General features: G+C 49.7%; 1 protein-coding gene across 3 annotated transcripts in view; it reads right to left on the reverse strand.

Annotated features, from left to right (window-relative positions):
- The window catches only part of LOC121446146 (nodal modulator 1), a 59,774-nt gene that overhangs the window by 27,288 nt on the left and 7,878 nt on the right, over positions 1–24,608 (reverse strand). For all 3 annotated transcript variants that reach the window (XM_041648585.1, XM_041648567.1, XM_041648575.1), the window contains exons 4-16: positions 24,354–24,454; positions 22,336–22,442; positions 19,825–19,897; positions 17,246–17,398; positions 16,663–16,800; positions 15,701–15,790; positions 13,206–13,311; positions 12,892–13,042; positions 8,300–8,474; positions 5,881–6,022; positions 4,421–4,552; positions 3,339–3,475; positions 1,095–1,182 (exon numbers count right to left, since the gene is read on the reverse strand). In XM_041648585.1, coding sequence (XP_041504519.1) covers positions 1,095–1,182; positions 3,339–3,475; positions 4,421–4,552; positions 5,881–6,022; positions 8,300–8,474; positions 12,892–13,042; positions 13,206–13,311; positions 15,701–15,790; positions 16,663–16,800; positions 17,246–17,398; positions 19,825–19,897; positions 22,336–22,442; positions 24,354–24,454 — 1,593 coding nt within the window. The remainder of the gene's footprint in view (positions 1–1,094; positions 1,183–3,338; positions 3,476–4,420; positions 4,553–5,880; positions 6,023–8,299; positions 8,475–12,891; positions 13,043–13,205; positions 13,312–15,700; positions 15,791–16,662; positions 16,801–17,245; positions 17,399–19,824; positions 19,898–22,335; positions 22,443–24,353; positions 24,455–24,608) is intronic.

A 24,608-nucleotide genomic window follows, 5' to 3' on the forward strand; every position in this document is an offset into this window, starting at 1 on the left:
AAACGGGGCAGAGGAGGCCTGCAAACGCACAAAGCAAACCTGAGGAGTGACACCTGGGTCGGGGCACAGCTCAGCACCTGCGGGAGGAATGCAGTCAAGCAGAACTAACAATTTAACCATCAGTATTTTGGCCAGACTCCTGCAGAAGACTCACACCCCTTTCTGTTCTCACTGCAGTGGGCATCAGGGGTAATGATTAGCTCCCCCACCCCACATTCACCAGCAGACAATGACTGGCCACCTTCTCCAGCCCAGCACCCTGCTGGGTGGGCACACAGTGGGAAGGGTAGCAGGTTGGCCTGACCGCCACCGAGCTTGCCATCTACAGAGAGAGTATTTAGTGGCTCAAGAAAACCCTAACAGCCAAAAGACACAATGCAAGATCCCAAATAGACCTTGGGCAGAGGAGTATAGATGCCAAATGGTACAGTCTACCCGGAAACCAACTGGTAGTTTCTTTTACAAGTTACACCATAAATTTACCATATGATTAAGAGGTCCATTCTTAGGATTCTAAATAAAAATTGTAACACAAAGGCATAAAACCATGCACACAGCTCTAGTTCCTAATACCCCAAATGGGAGAAATCTCAGTGCACCTCAAATGCAAATGACAGATGACCACACACAGGGAATGTGGAGTACTATTCATCCACGACAATGAAGAACTAAACACTGACGCCCTGCAACGTGGCTCAACTCCCAAACTATGCTAAAGGTAAGAAGCCAAAGCCCATGTCAGGCCCAGAGGACAGAGGTGCCTGAGCTGCTGCAGGGCTGGGACTGGTAATGACTGGACAGCTTGGCAAACTGTACTAGAGACCACTTATTCACATCTCACGTGAACGGACTGTGTTGTTTGTGTGGCACTGGAATGAGGCCAGGCCCTAAGAGAACACTGCTGGTGCTCCACCTCTGAGTTCCCAAGCCGGAGAACTTCACGCTGTAAAATCTACCTCACTAGAACTAAGAGAGAGGCAAGGCAACATCACTGTGAGAACAGCAACCTCCTCAACATCTCTGGAGGCAAAAGGACCCAAAGCTACTGCCCTTCAGGCCCACCCTAGCCCCACCCTCCCGCCTCCCAGGCTGACCTGGCTTGGACAGGCAGAAGCGGTTCACTCCTCTGGACAGGTTGTAAATCCCCACATTCTCAGGGCCGTTTCCATCCTGATGAAACTCCTGTGGAGCCAAAGCCAACACAGTGACTTATGGAGAGACAGAGACTCCACGTGATTAATTTCATTTCTGTTTCTCAGCCAGTCACCAGTTTGGCCCGTTAAATCATTTGAGCTGTTGGGTGCCACGGGAAAACTGAAAACCTTCCAAACCATACTGAGATGTGCTATCTGCAGCACTCAGCGCCTGTTTACTGAGTGCCTGCCACAGGACAGACTCAGGTCCTGTGACCCTGCTCTGGGAAGGAGAAGGTACCCTTTAACTAAGGAAGTCAGAAAATCAACAAATGAATGAGTGGTTTCAGGTCGGAGGAGATAAAGCAGAGAAGCAAATACAAGGAGGGAATGACCATCTGTCCTGGAGAGGAGCCCTAGAGCTCCAGGGCCTGGGCCTCAGCACCACCCTCGCAACAGGAAACTGGCTGAGGCCTCAATGGTGAGGAACACGTGCAAAGGCTATGGACAGCTAGACACGTTCAGGTGAACTAGGAACAGAAGTGCTGCTGGGGCCAAGGAAGTGGACAAGGAGGTCAGGTGAGGCTGAGGCAAGCACAAGTTCCTCCCCCACCTTACTCACAAAATTTAGATTTTAATCTAGAGGCAGCAGAAATCTACTGCAGGCTTAGGGAGAGGAGCGTCGACTGGCTTATTCTTGACTGTACACCAACCATCCTCGGAATAAAGGGTACCAGAGTCTACTGCAGGGCTTAGGGAGAGGAGTGTCTACTGGCTTATTCTTAACTGTACACCAACCATCTAGGAATAAAGGGTACCGGAGTGTTAGCAGCCCTGCCATTGCCAATTGCTTCTCTGATGTGGTCTGACAATGACGTCTGCTACAACCCTGAGGAAACCACAGAGGTAACCCTTTCCCTGGAGCCCTAGGACCACAGCCAAGTAGGCAGGCACTGGCCTGGAAGGAAGCAGGAGGTTACAAAATTCAAGACCAGCCTGGGCCACTCAGAAAAATTCAGTTTCAAAATCAGAGAGTGAAAAAGAGGGAGCTGGGGAAATGGCTGAGCAAGCCTGCTCTCCTCCCAGGAGACCTGGCTTTGTTCTTACATGGAGATTCAGCACTCTCTACAACCCCAGTCCTAGGCAACCCAATGCCGTCTCCTGGCTTCCATGAACATTGCACACAGGTAGTACACACATACACAGGCAAAACACCCATACATACAACATAAAAATAACAATAATTTAGGCTAGGTGTGACGCTGTCTATCTTTAATCCATCACTCAGGAGGAATAAGCACTGGGATCTTATCTATATCAGGCCACACAGTATTGTTTGAGGCCACCTGATCTACATAGTATGTTGCAGGAGAGCCAGGGCTATATAGAAAGATCAGACCTCAAAATATAATAAACAAACAAAATAATAGTAACTTAAAAATATTTTAAGGACCAGCACTACAGCTCAGTGGTAAATGCTTGGTCGGTATATTTAAATCCCGGGATTTAGTCCTGAGAAGAACAAAAGCAAATCAAAACAGAGCGATAGGGAATACGTGAGTAAGTTCTTCCCACTGTGGGAAGCAACAGCCTAGAGACACTGGGGGCAAGGAATCGTTAAATACAACATAACTTGATGGGCCTCCCTACAGCCTGAGCAGTGGGCACATGATCCCAATGCTGCAGGAAAAACAAGGGAACTTCCAGAAGCAGCACAACACACACCACACCACAGCGGCCCCTCTGCTGCCCCAACACTGCAGTCATGGGGATGCCTTCCCTAGCAGGCGGGAACTCAGGGCGGAAAAGGAACTTGGCTTGACTGGCATTACAAATTCTTACTGTGCCAGGCTCTGGCAATTGCTATATGCCAGACGTTCCTTTTAATTTGGAGTGTGTGTGTGTGTGTGTGTGTGTGTATGTGTGTGTGTGTGTGTATGTGTGTGTGTGTGTATGTATGTGTGTATGTGTGTGTGTGTGTATGTGTGTGTGTGTGTGTGTGTGTGGTGTGTAAGGGCACGCGTGCACTATATGTATGTGTCGGTCAGAGGGTAACTTGTAGGACCTGATTCTTTCCTTCCATTGTGTGGGTCCTGGGTATCAAATTCAGACCATCAGGCTTGCTAGCAAACACCTTTACAGGCTGAGCCATCTTGCCGAACCCACTGGGTATTCTCTATGCAACCCTTCAAAAGCAGCACTTACCAGAGTGATGGCGTGTGAGAGCGCGCACCGCAGCATATAGCCCGTCTGCCTAAACTCCAGGGAAGACACGTCGTCCTCCAGCACCTCCAGCTCCAGACTCTTGTTCCTCCAGCACCAGTCTTCATGCGTGATGCTCACTGCAAAGCAAACACCACCAGGCCACTGGGACCTGCCCACAGCTGCACAGCATGGTGCCGTGCACTCACAATTGCAGCACCAGCACTCAGAAGGCTGAGGCAGGAGGATGAAATGAGTTCAAAGCCAGTCTGGGCTCTAGGTGACACCTTGTCTAAACAGAAAATACACTTTATACAAAAACACCTAGGCAGTCAACAATGTTTAGGACAAGTCACTGCCAAAGAAAAACTGACACCAGCGGCCACGGTCACTACAACTGTCACTAGAAATCCACGGAGGCTGAAGATGCCAGGCCACAGAATATCCAGAGGTCACCAGACTTTCAGTAAATATTTTCAGCTGATTTTTGTCCAAATTGTTGTTGTTGTTGTTTATGTGGAAGGCGGCTCTGGCAGACCTTGAACTCCTTCCTGTGAGCCTTGCAGGTCTAGACTTCTGGACTCTGCCAGTGGCCTGTGAGAAGGAGTAGTTAGCATGTGCGCATGGGTGTGACAGGACGCCACAGAAATTATAAAACAGGCAGTCTGCCAGCTCTGAGACAGAAAATACACCCCAGAGAGAGAAGTCTACTTTCCACTAGCCAGAAGTCTAGTCCGAAAAGAAGGCAGGAGCTGGCTTGTTGAGGGCAGCAATGGCACCCGCATGGGCCACTGCCCTGCTGACCAGGCTCTGAGCTTTGCTTAGTCCCTTCCTGAGAAAGGACCATTTCACAGATGAGCAAACCATCTGTGGAGGAGAAAGAGTGGCTGCCCAAGGTCCCTCTAAAGCTAAATGGCAGACATGAGACTGGAATCATCATGAGTGTTCTGGCACTTAGAAATAAAATGATTTGTCAGGGCACCCTTCCCAAAGCAGACACATGGGGTGGGACCTTTGCAGGTCAAGGTCCCAGGACAGAGTTCCCAGGATACAGAAAGCACAAAAGGGAGCAGGCTTTGTCTTACCTTTGTATTTCCCAGGGAGCACTTTGTCAAAGGTAAAGGTCATGGAGTTGACCTTGACAGAGAGCTGGAGGCTGCGTTTCTCACCCTGGCGGCTCAGTGACTGCAGGGTCACCAACAGGTCACCGCAGGTATCTAGAGAGAAGACCCGAGAACCTCATCACATGACTGCCACAGCAAACCCTGCCGAGATTCTGAGTGCTTAGCCTGAGCAATAAGCCCTGGAGGCAAGTTCAGAAAGAACGCCTGGGAGCCCCCAAGAGCAGCTCTGGCCCACTCCCTCCAGGACAGGACAATGACCCAGTTCTCAGTCACCCCAAGACAGGGGAGGGTTAGTAACTTGCTCCAGGTCACAGTCCTTGGAATCTAACCAGAATCAGCAGCGACATTGAGGAAACTGTATTTAAACCCCTTATAGACTCCAAGAGGGGCAGTATGCCCACTTTACAAAGTGAAAGTCTCAGGCCTGCCGGGAGTCGTGGTGCACGCCTACAATCCTAGCATTTGGGAGCTGAAGGCAAGAAAGTTAAGATCATTCTAAGATGGGCTGGAGCGATGGCTCAGCAGTTAAGAGTATACTTCCAGAGGTCCTGAGTTCAATCCCCAGAACCACATGGTAGCTCACAACCATAAGATCTGGTGCCCTCTTCTGGCCTGCAAGAACACATTCAGGCAGAACACTATACATAATAAATGAACCTTTCAGAAAAAAAAAAAATCATTTTTTAAAAAAAAGCATTCTCAGCCTTGGACTACACAGAAAGGAGGCTGGGGAGATGATCCAGATGTGTGTGTGGTGAGCTGCCTGCCACATATACATGAGGATCTGAGTTTGGTTCCCATAAACGCAGATAAAGAGCTGGCATGGCAATGTGCGCCAGGAGCCCCAGCACTGGGAGCGGGCAGAGACAGGCAGTACCTAGAGCTCTCTGTCCAGCCAGCCTAGCTGAACCAATGAGCTTCAGGGTCAGTGACAGACCCTGTCTCCAAATAATAGAAAAAAGTGTAGACAGATCAAGGGAAGACATTCAATACCGCCCTCTGACCTCCACACACAGGCACACATGCGCAAGTGTGCCCACACACACTGTGCCTTACCTACACACACTCACACCATGCACGCGCACACACACACACACACACACACTCATGTGCACACACTTTTACGTACCAAGCATGCATACACATCATACACGCATGCACACACACGAGCTAACATTGAAGGCAGGATCTGATTTCAGCCTAAAAAAAACCTTTGGAAAATAAAGTAGAAACAATTCAGGTGCCTGGTAGCTAGGCAGTTACTGAGAACTCACCATTCACAAAAAAACACCCCAGAACCCTGCAGGTCTCCCCAGGAATGGCAGGCACTGCCTTTACTGTAACCCCACTTCAGAGACACCTGGTCCCATCTCTTCCCACTGTCCAGTTCTCCCAACTCTCATTTGCAGTGGACACTTCACCTAAGCAGGTGACTTTTCCAGAAACAGATGCCAAAAACTGCACGAAAGTCACATCCATCACAGGCCTGTTGGTCACGGTGACAGGGAACGTCTGCGGTTTCAGCATCAGCCCAGCTCTGGTCTCAGCCTCTGGCACCAGCACCTGTGAGAAGATGAGATGGCAGTGCTTCTCAACCTTCCTTATGCTGTGGTGGCCCCAACATAGCATTTAGTTCAGAGCTGCAGTTCTGTTACTGCTGTGACCACACTGCAGCATAAACATCCAACACGCAGGATTCGGATATGGGACCACACTGCAGTATAAACATCCGACACGCAGAATTCTGATATGAGACCACACTACAGCATAAACATCCAACACGCAGGATTCTGATATGGGATCACACTGCAGTATAAACATCCGACACGCAGGATTCTGCTATGGGATCACACTGCAGTAAAACATCCAACACGCAGGATTCTGATATGGGACCACACTGCAGAATAAACATCCGACACGCAGGATTCTGATATGGTACCACACTGCAGTAAAACATCCAACACGCAGGATTCTGATATGGGATCACACTGCAGCATAAACATCCGACACGCAGGATTCTGCTATGGTACCACACTGCAGTAAAACATCCAACATGCAGGATTCTGATATGGGATCACACTGCAGCATAAACATCCGACACGCAGGATTCTGATATGGGATCACACTGCAGCATAAACATCCGACATGCAGGATTCTGATATAGGACCCCCCCTCCAAAAGGGTTGTGACCCACAGGTTGAGAACTTGTGCTAGAAGCGTCAGAGAACAGCTTTCCCCAGCCTATGAGGCTAGAAGCCCTAGAGCCTTCCTGAGGGCCTCAGGCTCGGCAGATACTAAAGGGTGAAGGTTCATATTGAGCCTAGATATGTAATCACACCAAATATAACAATTCTGTTTGTTTCCCGAGACAGGGTTTGTGTATCCTTGGCTGTCCTGGAACTTACTCTGTAGACCAGGCTGGCCTCTAACTCAGAGATCTGCCTGTCTCTGGCCCCAGCACAGGGATTAAAGGCTTGCACCAGCATGCCCAGTAGGAAGTGATATTTTCATAGTAACACACTAGTAGTATAATACCTAAGCCAGGCATGGCAGCACCAGCCTCTAATCTCCCACTCAGGAGTCTGAGGCAGAAAGAACACCCCAAGTCCAAGTCAACCTGGGCTGTTGTAAAACCAAGTCTCAAAGAGAGAGACTCTCTGATGCCTCCCCAGAGGCTCCCATAGAATTAGGTCATTTTTCTTTTTCCATGTACTTATTTTCTTCTGTGTTACTTTAGACAGAGACTACGCAGCCCAGGCTAGCCTGAAATTCACACTCCTGCTTCCACTCCCCAGTGCTGGGATTGCAGGCATGTGCCATCACACTTGATTCCTTTCCTGTGTGCCTTTCCCAAGCTCAGAAAAGGATGGGGAAGGAGGCACACATCCCTGTTGTATTCCCAGTAAAGAACTGCCCAACTCTGGGCTTCTGACAGAACCTCAGGAGCTGTTGATGTGGCCATCTTCACATAAGCTGGGCACCCACCAAATATCTCCACTTGTCCCTCCAGAAGGAGGAACCCACTCCAGAAGACCCACGCTTAGTAGACACTTCTAGGCCTCCCTCACTAAAGCTGGGAGCAGAGCTGATTTGACCAGCCAGCCCTGTGGGCTCCAGGGACATGGTCCTTCCCAGGTGGGCAGACCTCTGGTTGTCGTCTTGACAGCAGCCCAGTTGTGCTCACGCCTACTCCACTGTGGGGATACTCCAGACAGGGGCTGCCCTGCTCCTCTGCCTGAATGGGTAAGCTCCCTGGGGTCTGTGGTTGTCCTGGAGTCAGGGTGGGGTAGTTCCTCTAGTCTGGGCTCTCAGAAGCTGGCACCATGAAATTCTAAAACTGCAAGAACTGGCTTTACTCTGCTTTGGCCTCATGGATGCCCTAGAGCAGCCAGAAACAAGGATGGCACAGGATGGCACACGTTTGCTGCCAGCCCTGCACATACCCAGGGAGAGAAGACAGCCTCGGCCTACCACAGCCCTCACACGGAGGAAGGAGACAGAACTGAAAGGCGTATAACACTCTGGAAAACCCTTGCTTTTCCTCGAGTGAGTGGAGGCTGGATGTCACCTTGGACGCTGTTTCCTCAGAAATCAATTATCTTGTTCTTTGGAGATGAAATTTCTCGTTGGCCTGGGGCTTACCTAGCAGGCAAGCCTGGCCAGCCAGTGAGCCTCAGGGATTTGCCTGCCTCTGCCTCCCCAGCAAGGGAATGACAAGCCAATGCCAGTACACCCGCCTTTTAATGGACTCCAGGGATCAAAGGTCCTCATGCTTGCAGGGCAAGCACTCTCCTGACAGTCACCTTCCCAACCCGCAGATATTGTAAGACAAACACGCACCTGGACTTTATAGGTCCCTGGTTTCGCTTTAAAGCAAAATGATCCGTGAGCATCCGTCTCCACGGTGACCAAAGACTTGTCCTTGTCTTGAGAGGACAGGACCACTTTGTATTTACTCATCTGTTTGACAGTATCAGGGGAGCGGATGATGGATATCTGGCCACAGATGCTGAACCTGCAACAAGAAACCTGGTCATTCCAGCAAGACTTAAGGCTGCCCCGGCAACCTAACACAAGACTATCTAACAGACAGACTTTGTGCCTTTCACTTTAGAGACCTGCCTGCAGAAGTCTGCAGCTGGGCCCAGGGCAGAACTGTGTGCTCTGGGTAACATACTGTACCCACCCCACCTCCGCAGTAGCCATCTGCAGGAAATCTGCAGGTAATAGGAACATTTCAGATAACTGGATTACTGATATGACTTGGGTCAACCTTCAAACAGGAAGAGCTGTCAGCTGCTCACAAAAAGAAGGACCATTACCCAAACCAGGAAACCATCAGTCCTCATCTGTGGCGAGATGCCACCTAAGAACAAATGCAAAGCTGAAACTGAACTCAGGAGCTCGAGCCCCAGTGCCTCTCATAAAGGCAGAGCCCTATGGATGGGAAGGACCTGGCTTCCAGCTTCCAGATAAAGGGGCCCTTCAAGAAACACACAGCTGCTCCCCAAGAAGAAGGCCAGCAAGAGCGCCCGTCAGGGCCTGAGGACTGCTTCCCAATTCCATGTCTGGTGTGCAGCTAAGACACCATCTGGAGGCCAGCATCTCTCTAACTCACTAAAGGTCAAGTCTCATCTTAAGCCATCACAGGAGGCAAATGTCAGCTGCCGCTTTGGACAAAACAATACTAAAGAACTTTGTGCTTGCTTCTGACAATCATGGGCCAAACAAAATGTTGGAGAAACTGATGTCTGACCCAACTGGACAATCAGGGACAGGCTCAAGGAATGGTTGCAGACGGCTGTGCCGTTCAGGAGCGAATGAAGGGCTCACTCACCACCTGCTTCTGTGGTGACTGTCATCCAACAGAGGCTTCTACATTCTTTTTTCTTTCTTTCTTTTTTTTTGGTATTTTGAGACAGGGTTTCTCTGTGTAGCCTTGGCTGTCCTGGAACTCACTCTGTAGACCAGGCTGGCCTTGAACTCACAGAGACTCACCTGCCTCTGTCTCCCCAGTACTGGGATTAAAGGTGGATTAAACCACCATGCCCAGTGGTTTCTACATTCTTAACTTGTCAAACAATTTTTTTTTTTTTTAAAAAAAGGATCAGGACTAGTTGAGCACTGGTGGCACACACCTTTAATCCCAGCACTAGGGAGGCAAAGATAGGCAGATCTCTGTGAGATCAAGGTCTTCAGAGAGAATTCTAGGACAGGCTCCAAAGCTACACAGAGAAACCCTGTTTCAAAACAGGAAGAAAAAAAAAGAAGGAAAAAAGATGAGAACTGGAGAGATGCTCAGTGGTTAAGAGCACACAATCAGGACCTGCATTCTCAGCACCCACCTCAGGGGTCCACAACCCCCTGAAACTCCTGTTAGGGCCCAAAGATATTCAGGACAAATGGCTGAGATGCCTAGTAACGTATCAAAGTAGGTGCTGGCCTCAGGCTCTCCAGACAGGCTCCTCCAGGCAGTTCCAGAGTCCTGGCTCCTCTCAGCACTTCTCACCCGTGCCCCCTTTGTTCCCTTCCCCGGCTTCTCCAGCTGATCCTTCTCATGTGCTCTCATGGCCCCTCCTACTCTTTGCTCATACTCTCAGTCTCTCCCCTACCCCACTCTGCTCTCTGTCCTCTTGTGGCCTGGTCTATTCTACCGCCATGCTCTGTCCGGACCCTTCCAGGACCCTTTCATATCTACAATAAACCTTCTCCTTACCCACACCTAGGAGCGGTCATGTCCTCATTTTCATTCCGCTCCAGATCTGAGACCCTCTTCTGGCCCCCAGACACCCATTTACATATGTGCACACACAGAGACACCAAAAATAAAACTTAATTTAAAAGGAAAATAAATCTTGGGTCAGCAAGAAGGTCCAGTGAGTAGAAAGGCACTTGCTGCCAAGCCTGATGACCTGAGCTCAATCCCAAAACCCATGTTGTGGAGAGACCCGTCTCCACATGAGTGCCTCAGCACATATACAGGCACACGGGGGCGGGGGACACAACACGACATGACTGACTCATAAATAAATTGAGGCTGGGGAGAGGACTCGGCAGCTAAGAGCACTAGCTACTCTTGCAGAGACCTGGGTTTGATTCCCCGCACCCATGTAGCAGTTCACAGCTGTTTGCAACTCCAGTTCCAGGGGGTCTGATGCCCTCTTCTGCCCTCCAAAGGGCACGGAACGGACATGGTGTACAGACATACATGTACACACACTCACACATACAAAACAAATACAAGTAACTTTAATTATCAGATGTACACAGACACCAGTTGTTCAGATATAAGCTGGGGCCTGGCAGTATGTCGACTGACTCTGCAGTGATGCCGGCCTCTCCTCGCCTCTCCTCTCCTCTCCTCTCCTCTCCTCTCCTCTCCTCTCTTGCCAGCGCCCAGGGCAAAGGCACCCCAGCCCCATCTCCTCCAGATGATTGCCACCGGCTCCTATCTGCACCATCTGCCAACACTCTGACTTCCCAGCAGTTCCTACCCACCCAGCAGGCAGAAAGTCCATCTCTGTCATGCCCTTGCTGACCCCATGGTCTCCATGGGCAAAGACTTCCCATCAGCAGCCTCTGGTCTCACTGGTTCAGCCCCTTCCACCCAGTTCCCTCCCCTCTGAACATGCTGCCTTCCTGCCTAGGACCCCGGCACCTTCTTCCCTTGGTCCTCCTAAGGCCTCAGAGCTACCACCCCCACCCCAATCTCTTTCTGGCACAATTCAAAATTGAAGCATCTCTCTTTGGGAGCTGGGCGCTGACAACCTATCCTTACCACTCGGGCTCAGCTCCTTGTCACATGTGCAGCCCGGCACAGGGCCGCACCAAAAGCAGCCGCACAGGAGCATTCACGGAGCTTGCAGCTGAAACCTAGCATGGATGCTCCAACACAAAAGCAGAGGGGAGAGGAACAGGACTTGAACCCAAGAATTATTTTCTTAGGATAACTGACTTCCTTCAAAGTTGAAAGGTCGCAATGCTTCCTTGGTGACTAGGCTCCTAGCTTTGGTGTCAGCAACCACCTTGTCCTTGTCCCTAACACTCACTTTCTTAGTTCCTGTGACCTCACCTATTCAGGCTCCCCAGCCCCTGCAATGCTGGTGGTATTCCACTTCCAGCTGACCAGCCTAGGAGGGCCAATCATCAGGATGTACACAGATTAAAACATCTAGGAGAGTGTGCCACCTAGTGGCCATGTGGCACCAAACCTGAACCCTCATCACCTGTCTCAGCAACACCTCTCTAGGCTGCAAACGCCTAAATATCTTTCCATTCCATCCTTGACATGCATGTAATCAGTGACTACATGGTTAACTCTACCAACAACCGGAAATATCTCCAAGAACACCTCCACACCCACCACCATCAGAGAAGCCAACAAAGCCCTCTAGGATCAGACAAGGGAAGTGCTCACTTCAGAGAGATTTTTCTCAGACAGACAGACAGACAGACGTAGAAATATTATTTATTGTGTCTGTATACATGTGGTGGTCAAAGACAACTTATACAAGCCTATTCCCTTCTTCTACCACGTGGCTCCCAGGGATCAAATTCAAGTTGTTAGGTGTGGCAGGAGGCACATTCACCTTCACCTTCTTTTTCCACTTTAACAAACCCATTTTAACTTAAAAGCAAAAGAAATCAGGGGCTGGAGAGATGGCTCAGTGGGTAAGAGCATTGCCTGCTCTTCCAAAGGTCCTGAGTTCAATTCCCGGCAACCACATGGTGGCTCACAACCATCTGTAAAGAGGTCTGGTGCCCTTTTCCGGCCTGCAGGCATACACACAGACGGAATATTGTATATAATAAATAAATAAATATTTTTAAAAAAAAAGCAAAAGAAATCAATCTTAAGTGTCCAACACCCAAGTGTCTTCAGTTATTAAGACTCAGCTCTCATCTTTCCAAAAGAAAGCCAGCTGACTCTAGAGAGCTCCTGGAACTGGGGGAATCCTGGGCAGAAATACAGTCAGGCCAAGGCTCATTTTCTTCTCTACCACTGCTAAGAGAGGGGCTGGGATGCTCCTAAGACTGCACACAGCCGTGGGTTGGCTAGTTTATGTCACTTCACACACGCTGGAAGCATTTGGGAAGAGGGAATCCCAACGGAGAAAATGGTCCCACCAGATGGGCCTGTAGGCAAGCCTGGGGTTCATTTTCTGGACTGGTAACTGACGTGGGAGAGCCCGGCTCACTGAGGACGGTGCCACTCTTAGGCACGTGGTCTGGGTATATAAAAAAGGAGGCTGAGCAAGTCAGTTGTCAGCCATCCATGGCCTCTGCTTCAGTTCCTGCCTCCAGATCCCTACCTGACTTCACTCAGCGATGGACTGTGATATGGAAGTGTTAGCCAGATAAACCCTCCCCTCCTCAAGTTGCTTTTTGGTCATGGTCAGTAGTCAGTCACCCTGACCAGACAGCACACTTACCCAGTAGCAATGAGGTCTGCCAGCTGCGGAGTGTTAGGTGCAATTTTGATGGTGACCATCTCAAAGTAGAGATGCTCCTTCTGAGCATGGATGGTGTACGTCCCTGTCGTTATGTTCTCTAGGCGGAAGGAGCCGTCAGCTTTCGTTCTGACTGTGAAACCAAAGCATGTGAATCAAAGAGAAGCCCAAGCTTGTGTCCCATGGAGATTCTGTCCCTTGTGTCTCTATCATTCCAGGATTCAAACGGAGCTTTTGAGCACACTCAGGACCACCATGCCTGCCCCACCTCTAATCTGTTGTTCAGGGTGACTAACCTTTAATCTGGTTGTTCAGGGTGACCACAGCCTCTGGAACACCTTCTCCTTCAGGTCCGTTCAAGACCCTCCCAGTGACAGAGAAGCCCATGACATGGAACACAGGCTGCAAAGTGAAGAATAGGTATTCACATGCCCAAGACACTAAGACCCCTTCCTGGCCAGCACCAAGGCTCCACGTGTTTGCCCTTGCAGCTCTAGTTCCAGCCAGGCCCCTCCCCCTCACAGCATCTATCCTCTCAGATGCATTTTCAATGCATGAACGGTCACCAGAGCAGAATAAAAACAGCCAGCCGCCAGGCTCACTCCCCAAGCCAGGTTGCTGCTTCTGGTTTGTGGGTTTCCCCAGCTTTGCCCTCTCCTGCTCCCTCAGCAGCCCCATCCACATGTCCCCATTTTGGTGAATCCCACCTGTCTCCAGCCTCTCAAATACAAGCCACCTTGTCCCACAGCATCTCCTGGGACCCAGCCTGTCCCCCAGAATCTCCTGGAACTCCAGCCTATCTGTCCCCTGGTATCCCCTGGGACCCTAGCTTGTCCCCTAGCATCTCCTGGGACTCCAGCATCTCCCTAGACCACCAACCTGTCACCCCCAACATTACTTGTGACCCACAGCCTTTCCCTTCAGCATCACCTGAAACCCCAACCTACTCCACCAATATTATCTAAGATCAATGACCTACCCTCCCCTTTCAAAGTCCAAGATCCCACACCTAAGATCCCAGGCCAGATTCCTTCAGTTCACACTTCCTCTGCAAAGTCTCTCAACACACAGCCCCATGCCTTGTCTGTGTGTGCCCTGTTTGCTCCAAGCACCAAGACTGGGCTCTCCTGGGTAGCACTGAGCTCCAAGCCCCCACCTTTGGTTTCTCAGGTGAGCTATCTGGGTGAGATATCATCAACCTAATTTTCTATCTTCAAACTCCTCAGCATCTAAAAGGCCTGACTGATTCCCTACATCTCATCCCCCTCTGATTAGGCTCAGTGGAGCCCGTCCTGCCTCAGCTACATGCTACAAAGTACGCATTATTTGAAAGAGAGCTTCAAAATGGCAAAACTGTAGCCTGGCACGACAACACACCCTTGGACTGCAAGCACCAGATATAACTGTGCAGGGCACGGTGGCACTCGGCATCCAGGCGGCACACGCCTGTGATCTCAGTACTCAACTGGCTAAGCCAGGAGGATCATAGTGGTTCTGTCTCAAACCAAAAAAGGAAGAGTGTGCAGAGAGGAGAGGAGGAATAAGAAAATGGCTTCTTTTTGATTCAGGGATAATCTTCTGAAGGTAAGAGCTGAGCTGGCTATATATCCACTTATCAACTCACATATCCAACAGACGTTTTCAACGCTTACTACGTGCCAGGTGCTTGAAGCACAGAGATGAAATGGGGAAGCTTAACACACTGCGGGTTAAAGCCTGCATCTGACCACTGTCTGGTACTTTGCCCAAGTACCTGTCACACCCTTCCTGCAAGGTCAATGCAGGCAATAAGGGCTCAATGTTCATTTTCCTGGCCTCCTGGATTTAGGTGTCCTAACGCAACCTTAGAAGGCGGGGCCAGCTCCCTTGACTGCTATTTTAGAGGGCTGCTTTTCAGTGCATTATAAAAAAAAATCCGAGAATAACTTTTCACTAGCACAGCTGCCAAGTACCCTCCTTAGGGCACTTCCTTTGTGTTGCAAGCTGCCAGCAGGGACAACTTCCATGTCTGTAACTAAAGACACAGAAGAACAATGAAAACACATTTACCATGTCTTCTGAACATCTCACCATCCCCTCTGAGGGCCATGCTCTCCTGAGTTCACATGCTTACTGCCCAGGCCAGCTTTCCTCATCACCTCTCCCCAGCAATACCCAAGTCCCAGCAGCATTGGAGAGAAGTGGCCAGCCAAGGTCTACACCATCAACTCTCCAAGCTCCGTCCTTCCCTCCAACTACAGCTCCCCTGGCCTCCTCTGGGGCATTCCTGTCTTGAGACCTTTGCACTCACCACACATTTTAGGGATAACTCCCCTTTAGGCAGTAGCCCGGTGTCACTTTCAGAGGGGACTCTTGATGGCACATGCAGCCCTGCGTCCTCATCCTGAGCTGCACAGCCCTTCTTCTGTCCAGACAGTGTGTACACCTTCTAGCACACTGACTAACTTGCTTATCTAAACAGGCACTGGCTCTTCCCATCACAAAATGCAACTTCCAGAAAGACCATTGGCCACTTAAGCCCACACTGCATGGTCAATATGGAACAGAACCCAAAGCACAAGCCAGGCACTCAGTGGGCAACCTCACTAAAAGAGCAGCACTGACCAGACTCCAGCTAGATGAAGACACTGTGTAAGAGAGGTGGGATATCTAGTGTACCCCAGGCTAGGGCACAGAGTCCACATCCTCCAACAGTCATCCTGGGCAGGATGCTGATGTGGACAAGTTTGCAACATCTGCGCCCAGAGCTAGGATCCCAAACGCCTGCCTCCAGGGCACTACGCAGCTTCACCTCGAGTCTCAGGCTGTCGTGCTCCACAGTGAAATCAAGTCTGGAAGGTGCCACATCGAAGGTGATCCTCTCTCCTCTGTAGAAGGGCACCTAGAAGGAGGGGTCTGGTGATTATGAAGAAAGAACCGCACAATTCTACAGTCAGTATTCACCTGGGCCTAGCAGCCCACACAACCAGAGGAATGTGAGTCCCAGCTGCTGGTCTAATGGAGCCCTGTGCTCCATGTCTCATGTCAGTTCGGGCTGTGATCCCCAGGGTATCCCCACTGAGCTGCTCAGATGCAGGAGTGCCTGCAGTGCATGATAAGACATCTTGTGGGCAGGTCCAAGTCTGAACTTGAGATCCACTGCATTCCACACACACAGTACAGACAAAGAGACAAAAGCTGATGGCAAACTCAATAGTGTACTCAGATTTTAGAGTGTTTTAGATATGGGTTTTTAGCTTTAGGGACACTCAATCCATCCTTGCTTGGCTGAGTGCTCATGGATACAGGCTCACCATTTATTTAACTATTCAATATCTACTACTGATTTGGATCTGAAACGCCCCAAAATCCTATGCACTAGCAGGCACGTCCAACACGCAGTCCATGTGCCACACATGTCCCAGGATAACTGTGGATGTGGCGGTATGAAGCGCGTGCTGCCATGTGGAAAGGCCGCTCCTGTGCTGGAGGCATGTGTGTCAGTACTGCTGGGACGTGGCAGCACCTGTAGGAAGCAGGGCCTGAAGGAAGTGAATAGATTTCCTCTACCACAGGCTTCAACCACACCCTACTGCCTCACCTCAGTCCCAAAAGCAAGAGGGTAATCAGCCAGAAACTGAAACCATGATTATTCCTTTCGGTTGGCTCAGCTCAAGTGGTGTCATCATACAGAAAGATGACTCACACAACGCCCAAAGGGCAGGGGCTCGTCTCACGCCAGTGTCCTGTACAGAGAGAAACCCACTCACTCACCACAGTGTAGCCCCCACTTGGCAAAGAATAGAAAGAAAACGAGCCGTCTTCTTTGGAGACCGCATGGCACAGATAAACCAGGCTCTCATCTGGATGCTGGAACCCGGACACCGGGGACACATTGCAGCCCAGGACATCCTATGTCAGGAAAGAATAAGTTCCCATGTTCCGATTACCCAACAGCCACAAACAAGACCAGGTCAGCTTCTAGAGGCCAATGCATGGGTTTCTTGCAAGAGGTTAATTTAAGCAGGCAAATGGAACACAAATCTCTACACCCGGCCTCAGAAGTTAAAAATGGGCAGTCTTCTTAGGAAAACTGGTGAGGCATCTCCCCAACAATAAGAAAACTGGCCAAGGAAGAAAAGTGACACACCCAAGATGCCACAGAGCAACAGGTAGTAGAACCTGATACTGTGTGAGCCTGGCCAGAACCCAAGCATCTCCCAGCTCCACAGCCTCATGGTGCAGACAGTCCAAGGAGATATGGTGTTCTTAAACATCCAGGTCACAAACCAACCACTACTGGTATGGTCAACAGCAAGTCCCAACCTGCCACTCCCCACCCCCGATCTATGCTTACCTCTTTGTTTACTAAAGAAGAAAAGAGAAGAAACTTCACCCCTTTCATGGGCTCCCCGTCACTGCGGACAGAGCCAGACACGTTATAGCCAGCCACTACGAGGGGACCGGCTGCATTAGCATTGGAGTTCGTCACCCTCACCGTGGTACTTGCCTAGAAAAAGGAAGCGTTCTTAGCTTCAACAGTGCTAAACCCTGACAGCCCAACACAGGGGTAGAAAGAAGACTGTGAATTTGAGGACACCCTGGGATACAATGTGACAGTCTCAAAAGGAAATAGACAAAAATAATAATAAGTCCTTCCGGAACACTCAGCAACACAAGGACATGTTTAAATTTTTAACTAAAAAGGCAGTATGAACACAGAATTCATAATAAAATTACAGACACGGGCATCCCAAACTCAGACAGCCTCAGGTACCCAGTCCCTTTTATAACAGCATACTGCGTGTACAGAGGCTATACACATCTCCCCAATACTAAACCTCCATTAGTTTCCATATCCAACACAAGAAGCAGTATTTACCATTTGAGAATCAAGAATAAGAAAAATGCCTACGTATATTCAATCCATAGCTGGTTGAATCTGAGACTGGCTGAAGCAATGAATATGGAGGGCTGGCTGCCGAAAACAACGCAGCCACTGTGTGTTCATGTGTTGACTGCAGATGCGCATGTCATGGAGTGCAGGTGGGGGTCAGAGGACAACCTGAGGTGGCAGTCCTAGCCTTCCTTCCACCTCGCTTGAGGCAGAGCTGCTTGTGGTTTCAGCTGTGTACACCAGTCTGGGAGGCCCAGGAGCTAAGGGATTCTCCTCCCATCTCCCCATGGAGCACTGAGATTGCAGACAATCTTTCACGTGGGTTTTGAGACGGAAACTCACGCTGTCAGGTCTGCATGGCGAGCACTACCCACTGAGCTCTGCAATTTCTTCTTTTCTATGCAAAGTGGATGAAAGGCAGTGTGAGATGGGGGCACCCACCCATGTGGGTGGTGACCCCACACTGACGGACCCTTCCTTCACGTCCCTCTCACAGTCCAACTTCTTGTTTGTTTGTTTTTTGAGACAGGGTATCTCTCTGTAACCACCTTGGCTGTCCTGGAACTCACAGAGATCCACCTGCCTCCACCTCCGGTGTACTGGGATGAAAGGCATGTGCCACCATCACCCCCAACTTCTTCTTAAAATAGAAATATTTATTTGTTGGGGGGTGTGCCATAGCACACATGGAAAGTTGGAGGGCAACTAGGATTCTCTCCTTTCACCATGTGGGTCCCAGGAACTGAACTCGGGCTTTTAGGCCTGGCAGCATGTACCTTTACCCTGAGCCATCTCTCTGACCCCTCCAATTTGTGTTTTAATGAGCAGGCTGGTTTTCCCTTTCTGTTGCAGAGCAGCTTCATATGGACAGAATGCAATCCCCAGACACCGAGCAATGCCCCTGCTAACCAAAATCTGACAGAGACAAAGCCAGGGCCAGAGCCCCTGCTCCCTCAGGGTATCCAACACCCCATGTTGACAAAACAGAACCAGGGCCAGAAGCACTGACCCTGCCAAGTAACTGTTAGCCAAACTTATCATACCATGCTTTGCTTTATTATTTATTTGTATTCAAAAACATTCAATTATTATAATATTTTAGAATCAGCCTTTATATGATATTTCAAGCACTTATAACCTTTTAGATAGTCTTTGGGGGGTTTTTTTGGTTGTTTTTTTGAGTTAAGGTCTCACTCTATAGCCAAGGCTGATCTGAAATTCACGATGGAGCCCAGACTACAAAGCTCACTGTAATCTTTCGGCTTCAGTGTCCCAGGCACTAGAATTACAGGCACAAGCTATCACACCTTGCTTAGACACGCTTTCAGTGAACACTGCTACTGCTCAGTCATGTCTGATTAAATTTTCAAATACCAAGCAGAATAAAGTTGAAAATTTCAACCAAAAAGGAAATCACTAGCCGGGCGGTGGTGGCGCACGCCTTTAATCCCAGCACTCGGGAGGCAGAGGCAGGCGGATCTCTGTGAGTTCGAGACCAGCCTGGTCTACAAGAGCTAGTGCCAGGACAGGCTCCAAAGCCACAGAGAAACCCCATCTCGAAAAACCAAAAAAAAAAAAAAAAAAAGGAAATCACTGTTGTTTCTTTCCCTGGCTCGCACGCTCACTGCTGCTGCTGCCACTCAGATATGACGACACGCAACCCATTCTCCCTGAACAATCATAGGCTGTTTGAGATCTCCCTCTCCCAGGGAACGTGGACAATAGGCCTCTAGAATATTAGCATATTATCGATTTCTGTTTTAGACAAAAAAAGAACAAACTTCACTGGGAATTTCTGGTGTTGACTTAGCTCAATACAGTGACAGTGGATGGCAGAGAATGTCACAACTGTCACCTAAAGAAGAAGCCAAAAGCAGAGGCACCACTGTGGCAGTGGAGTTTTCTCTTGTAACACCTACTTCTTCAGCACCCTGGTTCTTTCAAGGTATCTGGAGAAAACTATGACTTATTTCATATCCCAAACTCATCCCCACAATTGCTTCCAAATAGCACACCCACAGACATGGGACAAGGCTTACCTCCTTCAGAGCCCAGGTCGGATGAGTTGCAAGGATTTCATAATCTCCAGGAAGAACTTTAAAAAATGCAAACCTGAGAAACACAGAATAGCACATCACTTAACCCAGGTTTTAGACAGGGACTATGCGGGAATTACTGTAGGCTTCTAAGAGCTACTCAATCCAGTTCTGTCCAAACTCACTCACTGAACACTCCCCACGTGCCAGAAAGCAAGGAAAGCCACTCTGCACAGTGAGCCAACACTCCCAGCAGCTCCAGGAGTCCTGGCGTAAGCTCACAATAATCAGCAGGCTTGATTAACATGAACAGGGATGGGGAGGAGAAAAAAATAGCTAAAAGCTAAAGAGTGGGAAGGGAGGAGCTGTGCCCCAGGCTGGGGCAGATAGCTAATACACAGTGGCCCTACAGCCAGGCATAGTGACATGCACCTGTAATTCCTGTATTCAGGAAGCCGAGACAGGAAAGCTGAAAATTCAAGGTAGGCGCCAGAGAGCTGTCTCATGGCTAAGAGCACTGGCTGCTCTTCCAGAGGACTCAGGTTTGGTTCTGAGTGCAGGTGACCCCAGGTCCAGAGGATGCAATGCCCTCTTCTGAACAAGGTCAGTGACCTCTCTCGCAGATGAACTGTGACAAAGCCATCGGCCAGTAAGCGGACTTCTAGAGACTCCAGATGAGCTAAGGCCACGGCCAGTTGAGACAGCACTGCAAAGGCTACAGCCAGAGCCATACCAGGCTCCATCTGAACAAGGCACCTGCCAATCAGAAGCTAATTTTGCCACAAGGAACTTACTACAGGCAGTAATTGCATTCTCCCGCGGTCTATGAAACGCTGTCTGGACAGGGCTTGAGAACTACTTTGCTACAATAAAGCTAAAGAGGCTACTGGTTTCTGGCACGGTTAATTTAGCCTTTCTACTCCCCAGGTCCCGACATGCTCTCTGAGCACTGCTTAGGATAGTTCAGGGCAAAGGAGCTTAAGACACCTCCTGATCAGGTCTGCAACAAACTACAGCTGGGTCATCCTTCGTTTGAACATCAGGAATCCAAGATCCAGAACTTTTTGAGTACCAATACTATACCACAAAAGTAGAAAATTCTATACCACTGAATTGTGTAGTGTAGTAATTATTTAAAATTCTGGATGGGTACTTCAGCCTGCATGCTTAAGACACACACAGATGAAATGAAGTCCATGTTCACATGTCCCTGAAGGCACGTATGCTGCAGTCTCAGTTCCCAGTACAGGGTTCAGAGGGGTTTGCCTAACCAACAGATCAGCCGTTGATGGATTCGGGATGGGATGAACCATTGGGAAGTGTTGGGGGAACACAAAGGGACAGGCCTCAGAGAAGAAGTGTGTCACTATAGGTAGGGGGTGGGGCCTCAGTGCAGGAAGTGTGTCACTGGGGCAGGGGGCCCAGAAACATGAAAGCTAAATGCCCATGGTCTGAAACCATGAGTCAGAAAGAGCCTCCCTCCTGTCAGCTGTGATTATTAGCACTGAGAAACTAACACATTATATGTATGAAAACATTCCAAATTCTGGAAAACAGAGGCCCTTCTGGTCCCAAGAACTTGGCTGGAGGACACTCAGTCTAGGCTGGGCCAGGAAGAAGCACAGCCGGGTGCTACTCCAGACCAAGACCAGGCACTGATCAGGGACAGCCAATCGATGGCGACTTTGACGTTGGATAACACACTAGAAGCTATTAGCTGCAGTTACCATGTTGGTTGGGTTTTGCATGCTGAAGTAGCAATGCTCTAAATGTTTGCATAAGTATCAGCTCCGATTACTCTGGTGTTAACCCAGCACATCTGCTCACAGCTACAGCCGTGCTCACCCCACTGCACAGCTCATTAAACAGCTCTTTACGTCTCATTCCGCCAGGTTAACTAAACAGCCACCAGATCCAACTACAAAATGGTTTCCATGTAAATGATAAAACACTGTCTCTGAACCCTAACTGTGTTAGTCTGTGGTCAGCACACGCTCATTAGCACCACCTTGCCAATCTGAAATAATCACACTGGTCTTCCCAGGAACCTCTCTTTACCTTCATCTGTAAATTAGAAAAGCAAAGCAGGGGGGAAAGTGGCTGTCCCAAGCCACACAGCAAATGGAGAAGCCCATTCAAACCCAGCTGGGGCACAGCCTTTACAGGCAGTGGCTGGTAATCACTGGAGGAGCCCATTCAAACCCAGCTGGGGCACAGCCTTTACAGACAGTGGCTGGTAATCATTGGAGGAGCCCATTCAAACCCAGCTGGGGCACAGCCTTTACAGACAGTGGCTGGTAATCATTGGAGGAGCCCATTCAAACCCAGCTGGGGCACAGCCTTTACAGACAGTGGCTGGTAATCAATCACCCATCTGCACAGTGGGTCAGATGACTCCCACTTCAAGGAATGTGGGTTCCGAAAGCATGAACTTGCTTACGAGCCAAATCAGGGTCTGAGCCCACCCACCCCCTCAACCCAAGCAACCAAATTAGACTCCAGGACGCTACTCACTTTCCGCCAGGCTGCGTGACTGTGGACTGGATCTTCGAATCAGTGCCTGTGCTTCTCAGGGACACCTGAACTCCTGCAGGCCCCAGGGGCTGCCCTTTGCTGAGGACCTGTGAGAAGGAGGACGTCAGGACCCAATGGGCAGCTCAGCCAGCCAAGGAGCCAAGGCCCCTGTTTCATGCTCTTGTACACAAAGTGGCACCTAAAACATTTTTCTTTGTGTCAAGGGCCTCTTTGAGGAGGATATAGTCAGGACTGGTGAAGAGGGGACAGGACAGTAAAATGCTGCAACACTGAATGTAAGACAGCATGTGTACCACAGTGGGGCTGCAGGCTGCTCAGTGGTTGCTTAACAGTGAGCACTGCTCTTGCAGGGGTCTGGAGTTAAGTTCCCAGCACCCACATCAGGCAGCTTGGAACTGTTTTAACTCCATGTCCAGGGTGATCTGTTATCTCTGGCCTCCAAGGACATCCACATTCAAATATACATATCCACACATAATTAAAAATCTTTTTAAAAATGTATCATTATTTTACAAATCTCTAAGAAAGAAAAATACCCAAGATCCCCTTTTGCAGTAAGAAACCCACAGGAGACATTTGAGAGCCTCACTTCCAGCACAAAAGAGCACTTCTAGGTCTACACACTGGACCCTCGCCAGCAGAGCCCTCATCTCTACTTGGGAGTCGGCAGGAGGAAGAACAAGGGCTCCGCTGAGAATGGAGCTGGAAGCAGACACAGACACACACACACAGACACACACACACAGACACACACACACAGACACACACACACACCACACACACACACACAGACACACACACAGACACACACAGAGACACACACCACACACACACACACAGACATACACACACACAGACACACACACACAGACACACACACAGACACACACACAGACACACACCACACACACACACACACAGACACACACATAGACACACACACAGACACACACACAGACACACACCACACACACACACAGACACACACACACAGACACACACACAGACACACACCACACACACACAGACACACACACACAGACACACACACAGACACACACACAGACACACACACACACAGACACACACATAGACACACACACAGACACACACACAGACACACACCACACACACACACAGACACACACACACAGACACACACACAGACACACACCACACACACACAGACACACACACACAGACACACACACAGACACACACACAGACACACACACACACAGACACACACAGACACACACAGACACAGACACACACACAGACACACACAGACACACACACAGACACACACACACACAGACACACACACACAGACACACACACAGACACACACACAGACACACACACAGATACACACACAGATACACACAGACACAGACACACACACAGACACACACACAGATACACACACAGATACACACAGACACAGACACACACAGACACACACACAGACACACACACACAGACACACACACAGAGACACACACACACACACAGACACACACACACAGACACACACACACAGACACACACACAGACAGACACACACCACACACACACACACAGACACACACACAGACACACACACACACAGACACACACACACACACAGACACACACCACACACACACACAGACACACACACACACACACACGAAGCAGCACTCACTGTCCAGGGCGCCAGCACCTCCCCAGAGCAGCTCCCAGAGAAGGGGTAGAAGGAGCTTCCCTGGAGGAAGTGCACCTCACTCTCGCACAGCAAGCGCAACGACTCAGGTCCTGGGCATGTGCCCTTCCCTTTCTGTACCCCACCACAGGCCATCCCCACAATCAAGCAGACCCCAGGCTGCCACAAAGCACAGACCCCTGAAGCTCACTGTGGGTGACCTAAGAGTTCAAGAGCCCCACTTCTGTAACGGTGGCAGAAGGGGGCACACAACAGCAATGTAGACAAGCACAGACAGAGCCTGGAGCCAAACCTTTCCATTCACAGAGAAGCCAGTGAACACAAAGTTGACGTCCCCGCCCTTCGTGCAGATGTCGCTCACACCATCCACGTGCAGCTCCACACTGGTTGGTTCTGGGGAAAAATCAAGAAAGGAGAGGTAGGGACAAGGACAAAAGGCAGCATGCATGCAAGGAACATGCTTCCCAGCCAGACTCTTCTAAGTATTTCTAGAAGTAATGCCCTCGTGTAATCAGAACTAAAATGAAAGCACGAGTCTCCTCCCATC

This window comes from Microtus oregoni, unplaced genomic scaffold (assembly GCF_018167655.1).
Source record: "Microtus oregoni isolate MIOR12 unplaced genomic scaffold, Mior012 000000F_ref0000247, whole genome shotgun sequence".
NCBI classification, from domain to species: Eukaryota; Metazoa; Chordata; class Mammalia; order Rodentia; family Cricetidae; genus Microtus; species Microtus oregoni.